General features: G+C 37.0%; 1 protein-coding gene across 2 annotated transcripts in view; it reads right to left on the bottom strand.

Annotated features, from left to right (window-relative positions):
- Positions 1-3,343: 3,343 nt before the first annotated feature.
- The window catches only part of LOC134533122 (synaptic vesicle glycoprotein 2C-like), a 28,152-nt gene continuing 9,543 nt past the window's right edge, over positions 3,344-21,952 (bottom strand). The window contains exons 6-13 of one of the 2 annotated variants that reach the window (XM_063370393.1): positions 21,110-21,231; positions 17,256-17,500; positions 13,496-13,683; positions 11,296-11,482; positions 9,301-9,415; positions 5,867-6,026; positions 5,089-5,216; positions 3,344-3,587 (exon numbers count right to left, since the gene is read on the bottom strand). In XM_063370393.1, coding sequence (XP_063226463.1) covers positions 3,532-3,587; positions 5,089-5,216; positions 5,867-6,026; positions 9,301-9,415; positions 11,296-11,482; positions 13,496-13,683; positions 17,256-17,500; positions 21,110-21,231 — 1,201 coding nt within the window. In that variant the 3' untranslated portion in view covers positions 3,344-3,531. Of the gene's footprint in view, positions 5,217-5,866; positions 6,027-9,300; positions 9,416-11,295; positions 11,483-13,495; positions 13,684-17,255; positions 17,501-21,109; positions 21,232-21,952 lie in introns of both variants that reach the window. The other variant, XM_063370392.1, reaches the window with a different exon arrangement.

Here is a 21,952-nt window from a genome sequence, read left to right as displayed (position 1 = left end):
TGTTCTTGGTAAAAAGTTGTTTTCAGGTACATTGAATTTACCACCTCCAAAATGTTTGCCAAACACCTATTTTAAACCACAGCCTTTTGTCATGGTTGGTGATGAAGCATTCAGACTTCATACAAATCTTCTTCGCCCCTACCCACAGCGTAATCTCGATGCCCGTAAAAGGGTTTTTAATTACAGGTTATGTCGCTGCAGAAGATACGTGGAATGCGCATTCGGGGTGCTCGCTAATAAATGGCGTGTTTTGCACACCCCAATACTGTTGCATCCTGACAATATTGACAAAGTAGTAAAAGCGTCTTGCGTCCTGCATAATTTTGTGCGCAAACGAGACGGTGTTAATTGTGAGGACTCCGAATCACATACGTTCGTGGATGTCAGTGATTTCGGACGTAATGCTTATGATCAAGGTGTAGGCGTTAGGGACTTTTTTGCTGATTATTTTATGGGACCAGGAGCAGTCCCTTTCCAAAAGCCCTATATGTTCTAAATGCCTTTTATGGACTCCACACAATGTGTCTAATGATGCAGTTTGTTCGTCGTAATGTTTGTTCCAAACACTGTTTCCTGAATTATCTGTGTGTGTTAAATAATTAACAAAATGTACTCATTGCAAATACGATACATTAAAGAAACAATTGTAACAATATCACATAATTATGCTGTAACATATATAGGCCTAATAATAACATTTACGACAATACAAATAGTGTGTTTTTCTTACCTTTTGTTCTTTTCTCCGATTGAGACAGTTGTTCCCAATTATCAACCAGTTCTCCTGCCACTGTCAACCAACACTTCTCTTTAACTGTTAAGTCTTTAAAAAACTCGTCAGTTTTGTCCCAAAGTGGAGGATTATCTTGAACCAATGCTATCAACTTGTCACAATCCATAGCAGACAAAAATAAATTGCAGGCAGTTGTATCGACGCAGGCCGTTGAACGTGTACTGTGGGAACAGATCCGTCTGTTTGTTTGTGTCCTACCCCCACGCATCACGGTGCGGTGGACGTTGGCACCGCGACAGTCGCCGGTAGGAAATCCCCAACGGCCGGTAAAAACACGCAACGGCGAGTGTGGGAACGGCCACACTGATATCTACGTGTTTACTCCTGTTCTCCGTCACCGCACCGCAGCAACGGACGTCGACCAACGCAATGTGTACACGCAGCCTAAGTAGAGGTAATGACTGATCAGAATGCCATAAAAAGTGGAACGTTCAGGAAAGGAGATTGCGATGGTGGAAAAGCGAAGAGACTTCAAAAACGTCCATTTAAAAAAAAAAAAAAAAAAAACATAGGTCTATGAACGCGGCCTGAAATGTTGATTTAGGCCTAATATTTTTTAACAGATACATAAACCCAAAAAATTTTTGTAAGTGGCGAAGACAGCTCATTAAGAATACATATACCTTAAACCAATCTAAAACTGACATCTCGATACATTTGACGCCGCACTGCTCTCTCTGAGTGCAGCTCGTTTATCTCGGCAACATCCGGGGCCAGCCGGTTGTCGGAAGCCACCCTCTTTGTCGCCGTGGGCGGGGAGCCGTCATGCGGATGTTTCCCGCAGGTATCAGTGCGTACCACGAATAAAGTCCTCCTCCGTTGCTTAGGGCGCTGTCACGCCGTCAAACTTGCGCTTTCCAACACCTTTCAATATGTTTTGTCAAATAAAGTTGGAGGGTTAGGACGCCACCGAAACAGTCACTAGCGCAACCATTTTTGTTCGACAAGTTGTATGACTTGAGTTTACATAAAATATTTTGCATATAGGACGGCTTCTAAAATATTTTGCATGTTGGATGGAATCGGTGAATAATGGACATGACATCTGGTTCAGACACAACGAATCTTTGGAATGGCGAAGAACACATGGGCTGTTATAGAGGCTATATGAAATAACTAAAATACCTAATGTTAATATGAATTGCATATGAGAAATAATTTTATGTTTACAGAGTTAATTATGTTCTTTTAACTTTAAAAAAATCTCTGAATATTTATTTTAATACGTAATGTGTTTTAAATTTATACATGTTAAAAAATTAAATTAAAAAAGTTCAATATTTCATCTAGAACTCTGGTGTATTATTTAGTTAAAAAAAAAGATATTAAAATTGAAATGTTGAGGTAGCTCAGACTAAAAATAAACATTTGATAGTGTGATACGATTTAAAACATTTATGAGGTTATCTGACCAAGTTTAATTGATGGAGAAACTTGGAAGTCATTTTTCCACTCCTCCAACTCTATTGTCAAACATAGTTACTGACATATATGCCTGTGTGACAGGGCCTTCACAGCGGAATCTGTGAACTACAGACTGTGCTGCAAACAGCCGTTGGTGGAGACCGCGTGTGGCCGTACTGGCATTAGTAGGGACCGGAAAAATTCGTGGATTCAATGACCTGTAGGATGAACTCCATAGTTCTACGTACACTGGGTCAAATGTCACCCACTCATTGGCTGCTGTCTTGTGAGACGTCCCAACGTAGCAGCCTGTGATTCGATACAGCTTTGGTTGAGTGTTTCTCATTGGCTCAGAGTCCTCCAGGTGAGTTGTGAGCCAATAGCAGAGGCAGCACTGAGGTATAACTATTTGTATTTTAGCCTATCGCGAAATGAATTCGTGAATTTTTCCGGTCTCTAGACATTAGTAGAGACCGGAAAAGTTCGCGGATTCATTTCGTGATAGGCTAGAATCCAAATAATTATGCCTTTGTGCTGCTTTTGCTATTGGTTCACTGTTAATCTGTAGGACTGTGTGCCAATTAGAGACCCTCAGTCATGGTAGTGTCGAATGCGAATCACAAGTTGCCCAGCTGAGACGCCTCACAAGTCAGCAGCCAATTAACAGGTGATGTTTACCCAAGTATGAACAGTATCGTGGAGTCTATCCCGAAGGTCATCAAATCCGCGAATTTTTCCGGTCCCTAGGCATTAGCGTTAGTTACCACCGCTGAGGAAACTCTCTTTGAGTAACGACCATCAAAACCCATTTTTACCTTATCTCCAATCCGGCACAGAAGCCGGTTGAATGACACATTGTTACACCGGTGAAAAAATATGTAGCTCAATATCTAGGTGGTCCATTTACAGATATATGCGGTCTAAATCAAACAACCAGTATCTTAAATTGGACAGAATGCCCAGTTTTGAACATAATATATATATATATATATATATATATATATATATATATATATATATTTGTAAAATGTATGAAAAGTTTGACCAACTGATTGGGTGATGTATTACTTTAAATAATAATTGTACGCTGAACATTGACCACAAAAAAAAGACAATTACCCGTGAAATAATTCCACACAAAACTCGTAATTTTAAATACTGATTTAATTTAATCGACTGTCGTTTAATATAAATAACTCACATACATTTGTAACTCTTTAGTTAGCCTAGTTAGTTACAAATTTGCACAAAAACGACGAACACAAATAATTTTAAGCAAAAAATCTTCATAATGCTGTAACTGTTAAATGTGCTGGTTGATTTTCTATGACTGTTCAGCTGGAATTCTTTCCTATGCGTATTGGCAACAAGGAACTTAAGCACGAACAAACTGAAACACAAAAATAAAAACATAAGACATGCACAAGAGATTTACATACACCCAAATACAGTATGTGTCAATAATTTGGGTCCATTACGTTCCTGTCAAACATTTGATGTTCGTTTGCTATACATTTTTCATAGTTGTAGTCATTAAAAAATTTTTTTTTTATAAATTTATATGATTGAAATTGGTTTGCAAGTTATTATTTTCTCGTGTTTATAAAAGTAAAATATTAGTATATTTTATTTTGGGAGAAAAAATAAAGTTGAATGTAGACAATAATTGGGCTGGTTATACAACAATACTATTGAGTTATTTCTATATCTATCCTAACTACCATAAGCATATCACTTACGTTGATACATTAAACCATATAAAAATTATATAACGATTTTATGAAATACAATACGTGTTGTATATAGTTTGTGTGATATTGTTTATTTGGCAATATTTTTAGAATCATTCATTTAATATTAATATTAGTTAGAGCTATTGCCTGATGTCATTTTATAGAATAACTAATTTTACATCTTGAATTTGACAAATTGGCCATTTAAAGTAGTTTAATTCACTGTCAAAACGTAACAAAAAATGTATGTGTGATCACAAAAAATCTAAAATATTATCGGTATTCAAATAATTTTGGGTGAACGACTGTATAAATATCACCTCCATCCTCCTTACTCTCAGAATCTCTCCCTATTTATCTCTCTCTCTTTTTTTTTTTTTTTGCACTGTGCGTTTGTCGTAATATGAATCTAAGAAGATATTTCAGTGTTGTCAAGTTATCGAGTTATCAATATAATCGATATTATCGAGTATGCCTTAGTCAAAAGTGTTTCCAACTTTCGTTGGGTGCGTGAAGGCGATAGTCTTACGTACTGAGATGAAGATAATCTCCCTACATCGACGGCCTCCAGAGCACAGAGGTAATTTGCCTCCGCCATCTCGGATTTGCCTTATTTCTGCTGTAAGTTAAATTTTGTGTTATCTATTCAAATTTCTGGCATAACAAGTCACGGCCTGGAACCTCAGGGATACTACGACTACAACTGTCGTAATTATGCTCTTTTCACGAATGTTGACTTCAACAAGTGCCCAAAACGAAGTCCTATGATATGCCTGGAGATAAAAGACAATACGGATGTTTAACCGCAACCTGTGTCTTGACATTTGGAAAAAAAACAAAAAAAAAAACAAGATGGCAGGCACTAATACCACAAATCTAAAACGCCGTGAAAAGTGTTTATTTAAAAGCAATTTTAGTGAATGGGTTGTGACGTAGATCAGAGTTTTATTATGTTAGCTAGAACTGTGTTTGCGTTGAATAAGTAATATTAAGGACTATAAGAATACTCATTAACTCCCTCTTAAATATATTTGGACTGATATAGTGCCTACCCACCATTAATAAAAAAAACACAAAGGAAAGTAACAACTTTAAAAATTATGTAAAGTCGGTTTCTACGAATATTATCAAATGTTGCTGAACGTGAACTGTACTTACACAGAGTAATGCCACTGACTAGGAAAAATGGAATGCTGCAGTTTAAGTCTAGAAGCGCAGGAAAAATAAGATTTCCTATCAAAGATCCTGATCTCCCGAACATCATGGTCAAGCTGACAGCCATCGCCCTAGAACAAAAAGGTGACCGTAATGCAGGAAACCAGATGTGTATAAATAAGACTAACCTTAAAGGGTTAACGAAATGTTACCGGAACTGTAATGACATGTGCATTAATGAATGAACTATTTACCAAACAAGCAAACCAGATTTTTAGTTCCAGCAAATGATGATAATATTATATAGGAGTAAACAACTGTAGTCCTACGTTTGTTTAGAATTTTCTAAATTTTTAAAACAAGTAATTTTTTTTCCTATTATAGCCTTATGTAATTAAATAACATCTGTAGGTATAAAGATGGGGTTACGATTGAAAAACTTAAGAATTATAAACTTAACCTGTACGCCGATGAGCAAGTTTATGATTGGACCTTCTCCCATAAAAAATTTCGGATAGTCTTTTCCAATGAAACAATGGGTTTCAAATCACTTCGGTTCCAACTGCGCTGCAAAATAAATGAGTAATTTCGGGGTAGCCGATAACCACAAATAAATACTTCCTTAAAAATTAAACCAAGTAAAATTTTAATTTTTAAGAAAACTTATTAATTTATTCTTCTATAGCTCGCATGATTGAAGCATAGGCATGGATGGTAGAAAATGTTCTGAAGATTAGTAGGCCCAGTTAATTATTCGTATTATATGGAAATATATTCTTACCTGAGACTTGTAGGAAACAGGTCTACCACCACGCTGACAACCGCTTTCCCTGTTACAGAAGACGCAGCAAGGAACACAGAAATCACTGCGATTGTAATGTTGGTATTGCGGGACCAATAAATATACGCTGCGCATATTGTAGAAGAAACGAAGCCAACAACTGAAAAAAAAAAGTCAATATTAATTAATATTCATGTTCTATTAGAATTTTCTGTATTTTGAAACAAATAGTTTTTAAAAATTGTTCACATACACGACACCTTAGCATAACTTGCGAAATATTTATATAAAATATGTTTAACATAATTTAACATAAGGATGATTTCACATATTTTTCATGGTTTATGAAAGCACCCAAAAGGTTCCATGCTGTGTTTATATAATCTAAAAATATGCAAACATTATACCCACGACTTGGTTAGAAGCTACAAACGTGAAGTCTGGTGAGCTTAGATGTATACATTTTACCAGATTACGCAATGGTTTTTCCTATCAAGGAAAGTTTCTCATTTAGCTGTAATTTTTTTTTCTCATCGGAAGTCTTAAAAATTTTAATTTTTCTGGAATTTTTCTCATTAACTCTGTTGATTATATAATCTCCTTAGAAATACAATACAAAATCCAGATTTTAAAAAAAATAAAATGTCTAACTTCACTGCTTGCCCTAGAACCGTGCACTCGGATGTAACCAGCTACTCTACTCACTAGTCTATATGTACGTGATGTATAATGTTTCTAGCCAGGCACTTATTTATAACAATTGGCACTTTTCCAGATGCAACCTCAATAACCTACTTTTTGTATGTGTAACATCTTAGCTCTCGGTATTAGGTGGAAGTAATTTCGTCAATGCGACGAAAGTAAAGTAACGGAAATAGCTACGTAACAACCACGGTACTGTCATTTGTGGCAGATGGTGCGAACCAAAGTTCATAAAGACAAAGGGAAACTATATAAAATTAACTGTTCAATGAACTTTAGCAAAATTGGTAGTATTTTTCATATAATTTCTTGTCGAAAATCAGATCCAAAGCCAGGGTTTACTAATTTTTCAAAACATTTTTGCTTTTATCGGTGCCGTTTCATCATTTAGTTCAAAATTTTTCCTTGTTAAATGATTAAATAGTCGACTCAGCTGCTCCGACAGAAAATTCTAGCGGTGGGTGCGGAAACTACGTGTAATTCGCGGCTAGAAATTTAGTTGAAAACACAAATTGCGTACATTTATCACGCACGACATTATTTTAAAGGATTCTATGTTAAATTTCGTGTCCGAGTCTCGTATTATAAGTGTATTTTGAAATTAATGAGAACACATAAATTTGCTCGTTACCAAGGTTAGATGTAAAACATCTGTGGCGTTTACTAAAAGACTAGCTAACTTTTTTTTGGACCATATGTTTTCGTTGTGAATATCTACTAAATACGTATGCGCACTTAAATGTAAATCCCAACTATCAGAAGAAAAAAGTGGATTGTGTGAATAGCACAACCGTGGCCATATTTAGGAATAAGCCGGAGTGTTATTATGGAGAGACAGAACCGAAAAGCGCCATCTTTATTTGCACAGGTTTCAAGCCAACACAATTTTTTTTATCTTTTTTTATTTTTCCTTCGTTAAAGCATACTATATAATATATTAGAATTCCTGAAGTTAGTGACTGGCGGATACAGATATGTTATCCTTTGTAATCACTTGCGTTTGATAGTGTTTTTTTTGTAGGGGAGGGGGAAATAATTACAACTGTAACAACAATGTTAATATACATGTGAAGTAGTCTTAGAAAATCAAAATTTGTGATCTCGATCTTTGGGTAGGAAAATTATAAATTTTTAACGTCAGAACATTGCTATGGCATGAAAACCGTTGAAACTAATTTGGTGTGTTTCGGTTGTTATTCTTCCGTTCAGTTTGGCAACGCCGCGGCCACCGAGCAGTCCACGGCCTGCGGAGACAGCAGGAGCCAGGACGTTGGCGGGAAAGGCTCTTTCGCGGCGAGGTTCAACTCGCTGAATCACAAAAACCATCTGAGAAATTTTCGTCCAACTGGCTTCAATTCCCCATTTTATGTAGAGACCTGAGAACTTCGCGTTATTTCTCTGGTTCCAGGAATGAAGCCAAACTTTTGTACACAAATAAGTTGAGTGTTTGTTTCCCATTGACTGCTGTCTCATTTACCTTCCCGCCGGAGTACAAAATTCAAATGCCCCAATCACAGGTAATGTTGTTAATTGTCTCTTTTTTCTTTGGGGCGGGAAAAAAACTACCTACGCTCCAATGAGAACTCAGGTCAAATGTATAATTATTGTATGCAGACCAGTCTCTCTCCAAATAATGTAGATAACTTTTCGGGTCTCTAGCTGCATGCTGTAAGTGTGCGTATAAATTGTAATTCAAATAGTCATTATTTTAATATTTCATTATTTTGTAACGCTTGTTACATGTCATGTATTTTATGCTAAAACCTTTTTTTCTTCCTATATTCCATAGTTCATTTTTTTAACCACCACAATATCTTCACCAAAATTATTTTATGCCATTCATATTCTCTTTAAATACGCAAATTACTTGCAATTTTAAGCAAGACATTAGTAAAATAATTATAGACTTGCGTTTCTCACGCAATGAAAAGACTTTTTCGTGCGAAGTGAACCTTGCTTGTGGCCGAAATTAAATTATTTAGTAAGTATATTTCTGTATGTTAATATTCATGCATGGCATGAAATTAAACGTTTTAATATGAACATGTATATAATTTTACTAGGCTACATATTACGTAAATGTATTTCTTATTATGTGCCAAAATAACCTAAAATTTATGTAAATACTTATTAAAATAATCGTTTCAAAAAGCAATATGTTTATGGTATAGCTTATTAACAAGCACACTTTACTATACCTTCTAACCAAGCATTACATAAATAACGCGTCTGCACATTTATTTGCCGTAAAACAGATTTTATGTCAAGTTTGAGAGGAAAGCTATGAAATTATTTTTTAAATAAAAACTTTTATATCAGACAAATACCGTATATAATTTGATTACGGAACCGTACAAAACCCTTTACATTTCATACCATAAAAGCTTAAACGTGAAAAAAAAAAAATTCAATCTAAGATCTTTAAATGAATTTAAGGCAACAGATAGAACAAGATAATATGACGTACTTTAAAGTAAACAAAATTTTATCTGGTTTAATAGTTTTACCGTTGCCTTTGAATCACTTGAGAATATTGTTGAGACAGTACCAATTTAATCTTAAACGGAGCTATCACATTGAACAAATGAATACTCTACCAAGTCTGCAAATACTCACCCAGAGAACCAACTGTTTGACTAAGCCTGTAATAAAAAAAAATCAAGTGCATGAAAAAGCCCTTCCGCTTACTAGAGCGTGTAAGAGGGCAGAAGTAGTCGAGCGTGATAACTCACTCAAGAGTCTCTTCCTCCCCATGGTGTTGATCAGAGCTCCGGCGCACAGGTAGACGGCGCCTGTGACCAGGCCGACGATCACAGAGTTCAGGTACATCTGGCTTTTGACCACGTTCTGCAACCAGCGTGTCCAGGCTTCACACCGCGACTTTCAATCAAGACCTAGGACACTAGGGCTGGTATTTATAGTCGCATCTTGAGCAATGTATTGAGACCGTCTTGACGAAGACGGTCTTGTTTCTCAAGGCAGCGATTTCAATCTCCATGTTTCATAGTCCGCGAACAAGACGAGCTTCATGAAAACTGCATGCTCAAGCAAGAGCTTGTTTGCCGTACATACGGCTTGACGAAACACTTACTTGAGAAAGCCGAAAAGACACGAGCATACACGAACTATGCCGATTGAACTGTTTTCGTTAAATATTCTGGTACTATTCACACCAAGCACTGAAACCCCAGAATTTGAGGCTATTTATAGTAACAAGATTTAGTGAGTATATATCACTACATTCTAAGTGCGTTTTTACGTTGATGTGAGGAATTTGTTTATTGTTTTAATACTCTTGAATCACTCATGGAAAAATTGATGTTTTGCGACCACAAATATGCACACCTTATAGTACATCTCAAATTGTGTCACTTCAGATAAATGAAATTAAGAACTTCACAGACTTTTGTCTTTCCTGTGTAAGTTTAACATTAAGAAATTATGTATCTAACGATTTAATAATACCCGCCACAAAGAATGAAGACCAAGGAAAAAGTGGGAGCTACGGACAGTTAAAGGAGCGCGGGAGAGAGGAGGAAGATGGAGGCATTTGACTTTGCTGACCCGGCTGCAGGATGTAAGCAGTTGATGATGATAACTACCATGAACAAAAAGATCATTTCAAATTATCATTGTAGAATAATTTAGAGATGAGACGTTAATCCTCATAAAATATAATCTTCCAACATAGTAATCGCCATTTAAGATGGTTGCAACGAGGCATGCCAAAACGTCGGTTACGTCAAAATGTTTTATGAAAGTACCTTCAATCCTTAAGCCAAGAAGCGGTTGGGGACTCGAGCCACGGAAGCTTACATTGCAGATTTAATTATAGTGCAAAGAATATTATTCATAATTAGGGGTTCAACTATTTTAATTATTAATTTTTTAGAACAAACACTGAGTAAATTATGAGCGAATGTTTTTTTCTTCGAGATGTTAGCTAGAAGAAAATCAACGGAGATGTGTGGTAAATTGTGCTAATTGTAAGCTAAAACATGTTAATGATGTTGGATAAACCACAAAGTTAAATAGTTGAATATTGTGGTAAAGAAATGCGAATTCGGTGTTTTACCACCGAGACACTTTTCTAGGTCTTGTGAAATCAAATTCAAACTTGTCTTTTGCTAAAATTTAGCATTAACCTTTGACTTGTTTTCAATTTATTATGATTATTCTAACTTTCTTTGGGAGAAAATCTATATTAGAAAATAAATGATTGTGCCAAACGTTTTCCCATTAATATTTTCCCCAATGGAACTTTGGAATTCATTAATTAAGTCCTACATACTTGTATGAGTATGATTCATAGAACACAGAAATGACTTTGCATTCCAGGACCAGTCCCAGTGCCTCGCGCCAGCTATTTTACTACACCGATGCAACTGTGAAGCTAAAATTTTCGTTATTAAATTGTATAACCCTATGCATTACATTACGTAAACGTTATTTATTCGGATTTTGATAACGCTAAATTTATATTTATTTATTGATTTTTGAACCATTGCGATTCAAACAAATTAGCACAAACATAGATAAAAATTTAAATTTTTATGGTTGGCTTAAAAACTTTGATTTAAAGAGTTTTATTTTCAAATATATCTGGATTTCCCATTGTTTCTGGGAAGCTTTTATAAAGGCCAAAAAGGGGAGGGGGCGTGTGGTAAAGCCACTAACCCCAAACATCAGGACATCAGGCCCCCTCTAAGCCAGGGCCGATGACGTACCACGGAGCAAGGCTCCTCGACCGCGTAGGGTATCATGGAATGGTTCAGAGCCAGCTGCTCGGAGAAGTCCACCATCTCGCACAGGGAGAAGTGGTCCAGAGATCCGTCCGTGGAGTTGTCCTGCAGCTTGTCGAATTCCTCCATTATGAAGAACATCTGGGGCATCCACAGGCGAATTGTGTTTAAGCTGAAAATTTTAAGTAATACAGTTATTGGTGACCGTCATAACAAACTTATTCCCAAATAAGCATAAACTGTATGCATAAATTAAGGTACGGGCCCTGGTCAGGCACATGAGTTCTAAAAGCTCGGAGACTCTAAGGGCGACACTAGCTCGCTCATCACACGCATCTTCGCCTCTAAGCGCAAGGCTCAGATCTGGCGCGCAGTTTTCTCGTCGGCAACGCACCTCTATTAAACCTGTAGCCGTGACCCTATCATTTTAAGATTGCATATTAATGATACATGTCCCCTGAACGTCCCTCTACCACTTAAATACTGTGTGTTGGAATTTCCATACCTAACATTGTCAGGGAAAACACCCGTTTTAGACTTTTCCACTGTCCAAAAAATACACGTTTTAGACGAAACCCGGGCACACATATAGTGTGCAGAGCTTCAGGAAAAACAACGCGGTTTGAAAACCACTCAAGATTTCCCAATGGGGCCTGTTAAAGAAAATCATTTAAGAGTTCGAGCAGGGCCAATAAGTAGTTTCGTTTACGGATTAAGTTTTAAACTGTATTTTCAGAAGATTAAAAATGACTAAAAGGCGTGTGTCCTCAGAGCAATTTTTAAGGCTAAAACAAATGGTACGAATTCTTGAAAGCACTTGAGGAACTTGCGTTACACATTTTTCTTCATTTCTCCGCCATATAATGTTACAGTCGCAGCTCAAATTTCACAGTTGTCCTATGGACGACGTGAACACTGCAGAGCAGTTCAAGGCATTGCGATTAGAGGCGATGTCACGCTAGAAGAACTAGCGAGTGTCGCGCTTATCATCCTACCTAACTGAAACAAATATTCCCCTGACGAGGCTGGCCCCTTAAATGATATTCTAAATCAGGTACACTTAATAAAAATCTAGCTGTTTGTAAATGGTGCGTTGACAAATGGAGCTCTAACACGTAGAATGGCGACCTAACAATGCGGCAACATTATTTCTCCATCATTAATGCCAGAATATATGTTTGTAATGGAAATTTCAGCAATAGACGATGTTCTTAATGTTGCAGGCCTACCGGTAGACGTTAGTTAAATCACTATCCCTGATGTTGTTCTTATTCCCTAAAATTAAATAAATAGCTCTCCTAAGCATTCGCGAAAGTTGTTACATACAACCAAGGGCCGTCAAGTGACGTTTAAGTCGAGAAATAGCGCCTACCCTTTTCATTTTTACGTCAATTTTTCTGCGCAAAAATTATGGGCATTATGGAATAAGGAAGATTGAAATTGTTATTAGCGTGTAATATAATGTGCTTATCGATACTTATAGATTTCCATATATTTTTTTTTTTAAACTTCCAAATATTTAATTTGTCGGAATTTATAAAACCAATACCGAGTATAATTTATCAGTAAATAATATCAAAATTTCTCAAGATAAACTAGTAAAACCATCGTCGGGATTTTAATTTCAAGGTTAGAAAGGAAAAAAAAAACTATTTTAAAGAGGTTTATTTGTCATATTTTTCGTGGGAGTGACACCGAAAACCCCTGAACCCTACGTGAGGTTCCTCTCCAATATATTAGGAACCCAAAAAGTAAGTAGCCCACTGCCCTGCAAAGTCTAGGGTCGCCACTGCATTTATATAGGAGAAGCTCGTAACATATTTCAAGTTACTATTTTTAAACGATTATTACAAAATACTTCACAACATCTATTACTGTTTGAAAGGGAGCCCGCCTTCCACCAAGGCGATACGGGTTCGATTCCCGACGGGTTCGAAGCAGAATTTTCCGCAGTTAGGAAACATGGTGGATGTTGCCATCAGCTGTCGGGTTTTCTCGGGTTGCTCTCTATTTCCCCCACCAGTTCTTTCGGGTTGATATAAAGCATTTAATGTTTCACTGTGAAAATACATGTCATCTTAAGGGGTTCTGAGAGCATTTTATTTGCGGTAACTTTGTAGAATAAACTACGCTGCTAAAATGCGTAATAAACACGCGAATAATACAAGTGAGAAATATGACTTACCTGAACATAGACCCGAACTGTATAGAGAACACGAGGACAGCACTCATTATGTGGGGGAATTTGAAGAGTGGCTTCACTTGTTTCCACCCAGACTCGAGAAGAATGAATATTTTGCTAGACGATGGATTATAATCGTAGAGTTTGCTTGATGGCTTGTTCTGAACTCGGTCCAGTTGGAGGTATTTTACCTGAAATACAGAGTTACACGTGTTTTACGCAAACTTACGTCCTGATTCGATTCGAATAAAACTACAGAAAAATCAAATAAAATGCATTTCATACACCACACTGTAGATTGGTTGAAAAAAAATACATAAATATTCATGTAAAATTACAGATATTTGTAAATGTGTACATTTAAATAAAAAAACAACTGTACTACAAAAAAATGTTCGCAGTAATACTGGTTTCAGAGTCTTACCCGTGTATTTATGCTGTGTGGTGTCCCAGTACCTCAAATTGTTATTTGTAAACCGTTCCCTGAATAGCTTTTCAGTATTAAATACATACATAATAAGCATAATACAACAAAAAAAACTATAGAACACACGATTATATTTTCCATGGTTTAAACAATTCTTGAATGAAACATCATTAAATATATAAAATTATGTTCCAATTTTCGTTAAGAAATACTCATAAAAGTTTTTCATATATGAAAAAATACCACAGCCATGTGTTCTACAAAGTTACAGTATGTTTCTTGTAGTAATGCAAACTATTTCTTGGCCACTGGTTTCCAAAGAAATCTTTTGTAAAAGTAAAGAAGATTTTTTTCCTGTGTACGATGGGCCAAGAACAATTCAATCCCCATCGCCTCTTTCTTTTGATTCGTTGAGTGTTACCTTTCTAACGACCGCGTTATCGTCGACACTTCCCAACTATAAATGCATCTCAAACGAAAGCAGTATCCCTCATGATTCCAGGTAACCGGATATTCGCAGAAACTGCACCTGATTCCGGCTTTCGTTTCTGTGTTGCGATGAAATTGAGGTAGAATATCAACTCGAAGATGTAAAACCTTTGAAGGTTTTTGACGTGACAACGTTTAATAAATCGATGAACGCCGGCTGCACGCACGAAAAAGTGTCCCGTCACGCACATTGTTCCGTAACGCTCATTGTTCCGTTACGCTGTGTTCTGTTACGCTGTCGGCGAGTGCAGCAATAATATGTTATGTTACAATTGACTAAAAATTATGGTGATTCATATAATTGATAATAGATATTTGATTACAGTTTATTTATATGAAAACGTGTTCATAATTATAATTAAACTTTATAACTAAACGCCAGTTTTTAAAATTAATTACAAGTCATCTACAGGTGAACTGTTTCGTCGATTGTTTATAAAGTGAAGTGAAAAGTTAATGTGGTTTTCATTGCTTATTACAACAAAAATTTCGGCAAAAAAGGTTAATTATTCTTGCATTTTAAAAATCTGATTACTAGTATAATTTCAAGTATTTATTCTTTTATTATTAAAATAAAAATGATTCAATTTTATTCATAAAAGTATGCAATCATTTCATCAATGTTTTGTTATGACGTTGTCACGTTAAACTATCGTCCGTAAACCGACTTTGCAGACAACCAATTTTTTTGAATTTCTTCAAGATGATTCTTCTTGATCATGTTCGAAGTAAATAAACTTGATACTCGTAAATTTACAAGGATGTTCTATAAGACCTAGTCTGCTAGGGAGGGGGGATGGATAACGTATAAGTTACGAAACGTCCGAAGATGGAATTAAGTCTGCTAAAAGGAAGGGCCTGCTAATGTGGTCTTATTGGTGTAAGTTAGCAGTGACCGGTTTTTACGACATAATATTGGGCTTTAGATAGAATAAGTCATAATTTTAAAAACCCTTAGTGTGGAAAACGTTGACTAACAATAGCCCTGTATAATCTTTTACTGTATTCTTCGTGATTTAAGGTGAACATTTTCAATAGTACGTTCTCTGAATGATACTTTCAGTAGGCATAAGGGATCGTCCATTAATCACGTGAGGCTCGAAAGGGGAGGGGGGAGTGTAGAGAGATATCACGTGTATTTATTTTTTCGCGCGATTTCTACTAACCGAAAAGGGACGCGTGACCTTGTCTCGCCGTAGCCAGGCAACAATATCCCCGCCCGCCGCAACATGAACCACCTGGCTCGGCTTGCCAGTCGCCAGTAAGACTGTGATTTTGGCGCCGAATACATGCGTATATCACATATAAGCCTTTCCTTTATTATTTTTATGCCAGTGAGAATAAACCTGCAACCTTAATGTGTGTCTGGACATTTTTATCACTGTGCTTAATTTTCCACAATTAAATTAGATTATACCTATATTTAAAGATAATATTCTGAAATTTTTAAAAATATTTTGTACCAAAAAAATACTCGTGATTTATTGGGGGGGGGGGGGTAAGTCTGAAACCTCACCACAAATCACTAGGGGGGAGGGGGGTTAAAAATTTGCTAAAAAAACATCACGTGATTAATGGACGACCCCTAATAGATGTAAAAGTTTTTATGAACATTTGCCATTGTTGGTTTTCATTGTATGTCATGGAGAAACTACAATTATGGGCAAAAAAAGGCGAATACTCAAAATACAGCACAGTGAATTCAGAGGAAGGAATTATATATATATATATATATATATATATATATATATATATATATATATATATATAATTACAGAACAGGCGAGCACGGTGGGCTGACAACGGCGAGACAGATTGTAACAATAACAGAAAATACAGACAAACAACCACCTTGGACGAAACAGGCTAATAATCTGGGAAACACAACGACACAAACACGAACCCATATATGAAACTAGATAGATATATTTAAAAAATATCAATTACGGCACCGACGAAGTCTGACTGTAGGAACAGTATATAGAAAAATTTTAACTGTAAATTTAATGTTCTCCTTTTTGCAAATACACCTATAATACGAAACTCGGACACGAAATTTAACGTAGACTTCTTTGAAATAATGCCGTGCGTGATAAATATACGCTAATTGTGTTTATAACTAAATTTCTGAACGCGAATCACAAGTAGTTTCCACACCCGCCGTTAGAATTCGCTGCAAGAGCAGCTACGTTGAATATCCAATGATGTACATTGAAACTATATAATAAAACTGCCTCGATAAAAGCGAAACCGGTTTGGAAAATAAAAAACTAAACCACAGTTTATTTTTTTGACAATGAGTTGTATTAAAATACTGCCCGTCTTGTTAAAATTCATAAAACAGTTGATACATTATAAGTTTCCCTTTGTCTTTGAGAACTTTGGTTCACGTGATCCGCCACAGATGGCAGCAGCAACTAACTCCCACCTTTGAATATATATACTATATAGAAGTCGCGAGTGGATAGGATTTACTCTACGTTTTTCAGAAGCGTATGATGAGCAGCTTGGGAAGTTCACCGCTGCAGTGCGCTGCCGTAACGCCCTGTATCGTCTTAGTTGTTATTTACACGTTAGAGCGCAGCACTGTCGCCCGCTGTCATTCCCCCGCACATCCCCACCAATCATTCACTGCAGCTCAAGGTCGTTCAACGGGAGGGGGAAGGGGTGTTTGAAGAGTTCGACACTTGTCCGCTAGGGACCACCACAAGTCGAAGCCCTAGAGATGGTGGCGATTGCGGCGGTGAATTAACCAACTACCTCAAAACCGTATTAGAAATTTTAACCTGGGCTGGCGACTTCTATACAGTGTATATATATATTCAAAGCTGTCACCAAATGCCGTACCGGGTAGGTGTCGGGCGGCCTGCCAGAGTTGACGCTGTACATGTTCTGGAGGACCTGCAGCGCCTCGTCCAGCCTGCCGCGCGACACCAGGAACTTGGGGCTCTCGTCGAAGCACAGCATGAGGCCGCCGGCCAGCAGGCTGGGGAGACTGCACACCGCCACGAACACTCGCCACGAGTTGTAGGTGACGCGGCCGCCCAGCAGGGACCACGACCACGGCTTGGGGATGATTACCCACGCCAGGCCTGGGGGCAGCCCGACCGCTCTCATGCCTTGCAATGCCTCAAACATTTTTTTTTTTAATTTGTTTGAAGTAGGTACACATATATAAAGCATCTATCTCTATCTCTCTCTATATGTCACACTATAAATCTAACTTTATTTCTCTCTATATATCTCTCTATCTCTCTGTGTATGTCTATATATCTCTCTATGAATATTTTTTTCTATATGCATCTTAATCGATCTCTCTACATTTATCTATATATCCTTCACACTACCTATCCATATATTTTTATATCTGTATTTCTACCTCTCTATTCCTCTATCTCTATATGTCTATATCTCCCTATATATATGTTTACAAAACAGAAGAACAAAACAAAATCAATTTTTTATCTGTCTATGTATATATGTTTATTTATATTTTTACCCGCCAAATGTATGACACAGGTAGGGGAGACCGGGGCAGGTTGTAACAGTTTTTGTATTTTTTTTTTTTTTGTGTTCATGTATAATACCTAAGAAAAATATTTACTGGGCAAATTATGAAAGAGCCCTTCTTCTTCCATCTCAGGTATTTTGGAAACAATCCTTCTGCTATTTTTTGCTGCACAAGGGAAAAACCGCTTAAGAGAAAAGTGTTACAACCAGCCCCGCTCTGGGGCTGGTTGTAACAGACCCTCGGGTTGGTTGAAACAGTATTGAAAAGTGTTTAAAAATTTAAATCCAGGAATTATTTACAATTTATTGCGAACTATACAGGAAATATTTAAAATATAATTGTTTTCACATATTTGGCAGAACGAAAAAGTCTTACGAATGCATAGTAGGTACCTAATACTTACTCGAATATTCTATCTGATTGACAGTTGTGACACATACTTTTTCGATTTTTTCGCACAAGAAAAGTGTGACCTTAATTGGCAGTACAAACAACGAACCCACTCCTCACCAGGCTTGCTTGAAGAAAATGGTTCTAAACACACTAAACAAAAACATTCACTGTCGTCCTCTGATGAGCTGCTGTCACTTTGTAATGAATTTCGTTGTTTTGGAGGAAGTTTTGGCTTAGCTTTAACTTGTCTGCACATTTGTGGTAATTTCTTCTTTCCCTTCAGGAAGACCCGATTTCTTCATTTCTCATATTCTTCCTCCAGCGCATTCTTTTCCGGAGTGTTTGTCAAAATGGCACTTTTCCTTGTTTTTCTGCCACCATTTGTTTTCCTCGGTACGGATTTTGGAAGTGGCTGGACTGCTTCCGGGGAAAACAATTCTGGCTCGAGTGAATTATTAGGACATGCTTGAGTTTGATAATCTGGAGATTCCCTTGCCATATCATGTGAACAACTTGGTGCTACGTCTGGATTTGGTCTGTCCGTCACAAACGAAGGAGCAAAATCTGTATCATTAAATATGTCTCTGTTGTAAGGAAAAATTCCACAATTCTCAAATTCTTGTTGGATGTTTATCGGAGTTGTAGCTAGCGGGAAAGCTATTTTTAAGATCGATGGAATAACATAGATTGTCATCGGCTTAACTGTTGCCTCTGGGGTTTTGTTGTTCCTTAACAATGCATCCATTGCTGTGTTTATCTGTCTCTTGAGTGGTGAAAAGACACTTTGATCAAGTGGCTGAAGCCGATGAGTGGGAACGATAACATAACTATGCCATAATTTTTTTTTAAAATCTAGACAGACGGGAGATATGTGTGTGACAGATGATTGTCTAAAAGTAGGAGGACTGGTGTCTCTAAGCTAGGACGAACACAAGCGACAAAATGCTTAAGAAAAATCAAAAACTCGGCTTCGGTTGTCCATCCAGACTTATTTGCAGCACCTATACACCCTGTTGGACCATCTCTGATGAAGTGATCGTAATACCTGACTCTAGGAAAGATGAACATGGGAGGAATAGAATTGCCTGCACATTCACTGCCACAGTTAAGGTAACCAACTGTCCTCGTTGGGCTGATGTCATCGCTCCAAATTTCAGTTTCAGTGGGAAGCAAAATCGACACGTGTGGCTGTCAAGGTGATAACGAGCAAGAGATAATAAATCCTGCTCGAAATAGTATCTGTAGAGTTTAGGGCAACAAGTGCAGTAGGTTTTTTTTAACTGTCAAAAGCTTAAGGGCGGGGCAGGTTGTAACAGTCGACGGGGTTGGTTGTAACAACCTATTTTAGTTGTTACAACCTGCCCCAAACGACACTACTAGAGAATTCATACATTTTGACAAAGTAGTATGTATATAATTTAAATGCCAATAACATATATGCAAAGCCAGTGTTTAGAATATGTATGTACTCCAAAGAGAGTTTTCAAACAATGTGAACACAAATTACAATAATTATGAATATTAAACGGGAAATATTTACTCAACATGTCGAAAAACAGTCTTTCTCTTCTTGTTTCTAACGAGCGTGTCTGACCGGCGATTTGTTGCCATTCACACTTAGAGCAACTACAGGCGCTCTCGTGACTAAATGGAGAAGACTCTCTGGTGACTGGTTGTGGAACTAACTGACGTGTTACAACCTGCCCCTGTTACAACCAGTCCCGGTCTCCCCTATATAAAAGCACGCGCGTATTATAATGCAATGTTGTGCCAAAATTTCAAAACAAGCGGTGAAGAACTTTCGAACTTTCAAGATTTTGAACGAACGAACATTTATATTTTTATTTATATAGATTTGTTACATGCCTACCAACGGCTCATAGCTTTGAATGGTAGGCACAATAGCCTTGAATGGTAGACACAACTATCAACTGAATGACTGCCTACACAGTTAGAAAATGCAGCAAATATGCGGACTTTTCAGCAATGAATTCACCTCGAATAAACCAAGAATTCTTCGTAATTTCAGATAACAGTGTGATCCTAGAACCCACACCGTATTTCAGTTTCAAGGTTTTTATTTATAAACAGGATAAACTCACACGTGGAAGAAATAGTGTTTGTGCATTCATCTTTACCGGATTTTTAATATTTTGTTTATATACTAATATTAGAATTTTAGTATATAAACATATTGTCAAAGTAAGTTCACTAAGTACTCGTAAATTTACGACTCCTAGACCCCAAAACCATCAACTGAAAAGTTTTTTTTATGTATATTTATGAATTTAACTGAGACGATATCCTGTAATTTTGAACAAATTACTTCCAGAATGATACATAAAATATAGCGATGGAAAATTTAGGAAGAGTTCATAAACGGGCATATCAGACCAATTGGGAAATGTTTTATTGAAACTAAAAAATTCACTTGAACTTCCTTGATATGAAGTAATTTTTTTGCTCGAAATAGGCTATTTTAATTATCTTATGTTTATGCTTTTAATATTTAATACAGAATATTGTGCTTAAGAATATTTTTTTCTGTCACATTAAAATTGTGTGAGTCCCGTCGACCTAAACTGTTACAGGTAGTTAACTGCTAGCCCGATGATGGGGACTGCAATGTCGACCGAAACGACGGTGATATCTTCACCTTCGACACGGCTAACAACAACCAGAAGCCAAAGGAACTCCAGACAGTGGCATCGAAAGCCTGCGATCCTTACGGACGATTACATTACACGACTACAGCTTGAAACAGAAAGGTCGCTCAAGGCTCTGCGGTGTAGCGTACCTGGAACCAGAATGTAGGCGATAGCGCCGTACACTCCCGTCAGAATGATCATCCTAGCGCGGTGCGCCTCGCTGTGAAACTCCGCAAGGAAAGACAGGAGCATCGCGTGGGGACCACTGATGCTGCAAGTAGAATCACACAACTTGACACACTCTTCGGGCCCTGTGAATGATGTGATGACTTACATGCATTCCATGTTTACAACACTGGACCTCAGAGGCATAAGACACCATATCCACTTTTGGGCATAATGCACTTTTTACCATAAACTAGTTCACCGTTTATGTTCTTTCTAGTGGCATACAACAACAAGATCTACGATATGTCAAAAATTCACGTATTTTGGGTAGAAAATAGTTGAGTAAATAATTGAGGTACTATTAAAAATTATTTAAACTGCCCTCATGAAAAATATGGGTTTTGTGACGTAGGATCTTATAACTCCGAAGCATAGAACATAAAATGTAAATTTATATATATCCACTTCAGAGTTGTATAATTTCTACAAATGTTTTACCACATAAGGATTGCACAATATATTTTACGTTCTTTGAATGGTTCTTGCATTGGGAAATAGTGATTTAGAACAACTTCATGGACCCACATCATTTCTGATTTACACTGGTTGTCATAGAAAAACCTCACGAATGGACAGCAAATATCAAAGGAAAACACACACGTAGAACAAGCCAGTATTAGCTGATATTAAATGTTAATATATTTCTTTGAATATATTTCTTCTAATAATGAATCCTTCGAGTACTGAGGATTAAATGGTATTGAAGGACTCGTTTGGCCATTCCTTAGTTTTAATTTAAATTAATCGATATTAGTATTATGGAA

Source organism: Bacillus rossius, chromosome 6 (assembly GCF_032445375.1).
Source record: "Bacillus rossius redtenbacheri isolate Brsri chromosome 6, Brsri_v3, whole genome shotgun sequence".
NCBI lineage: Eukaryota > Metazoa > Arthropoda > Insecta > Phasmatodea > Bacillidae > Bacillus > Bacillus rossius.
This window is presented reverse-complemented; position numbering and strand designations above follow the sequence as displayed.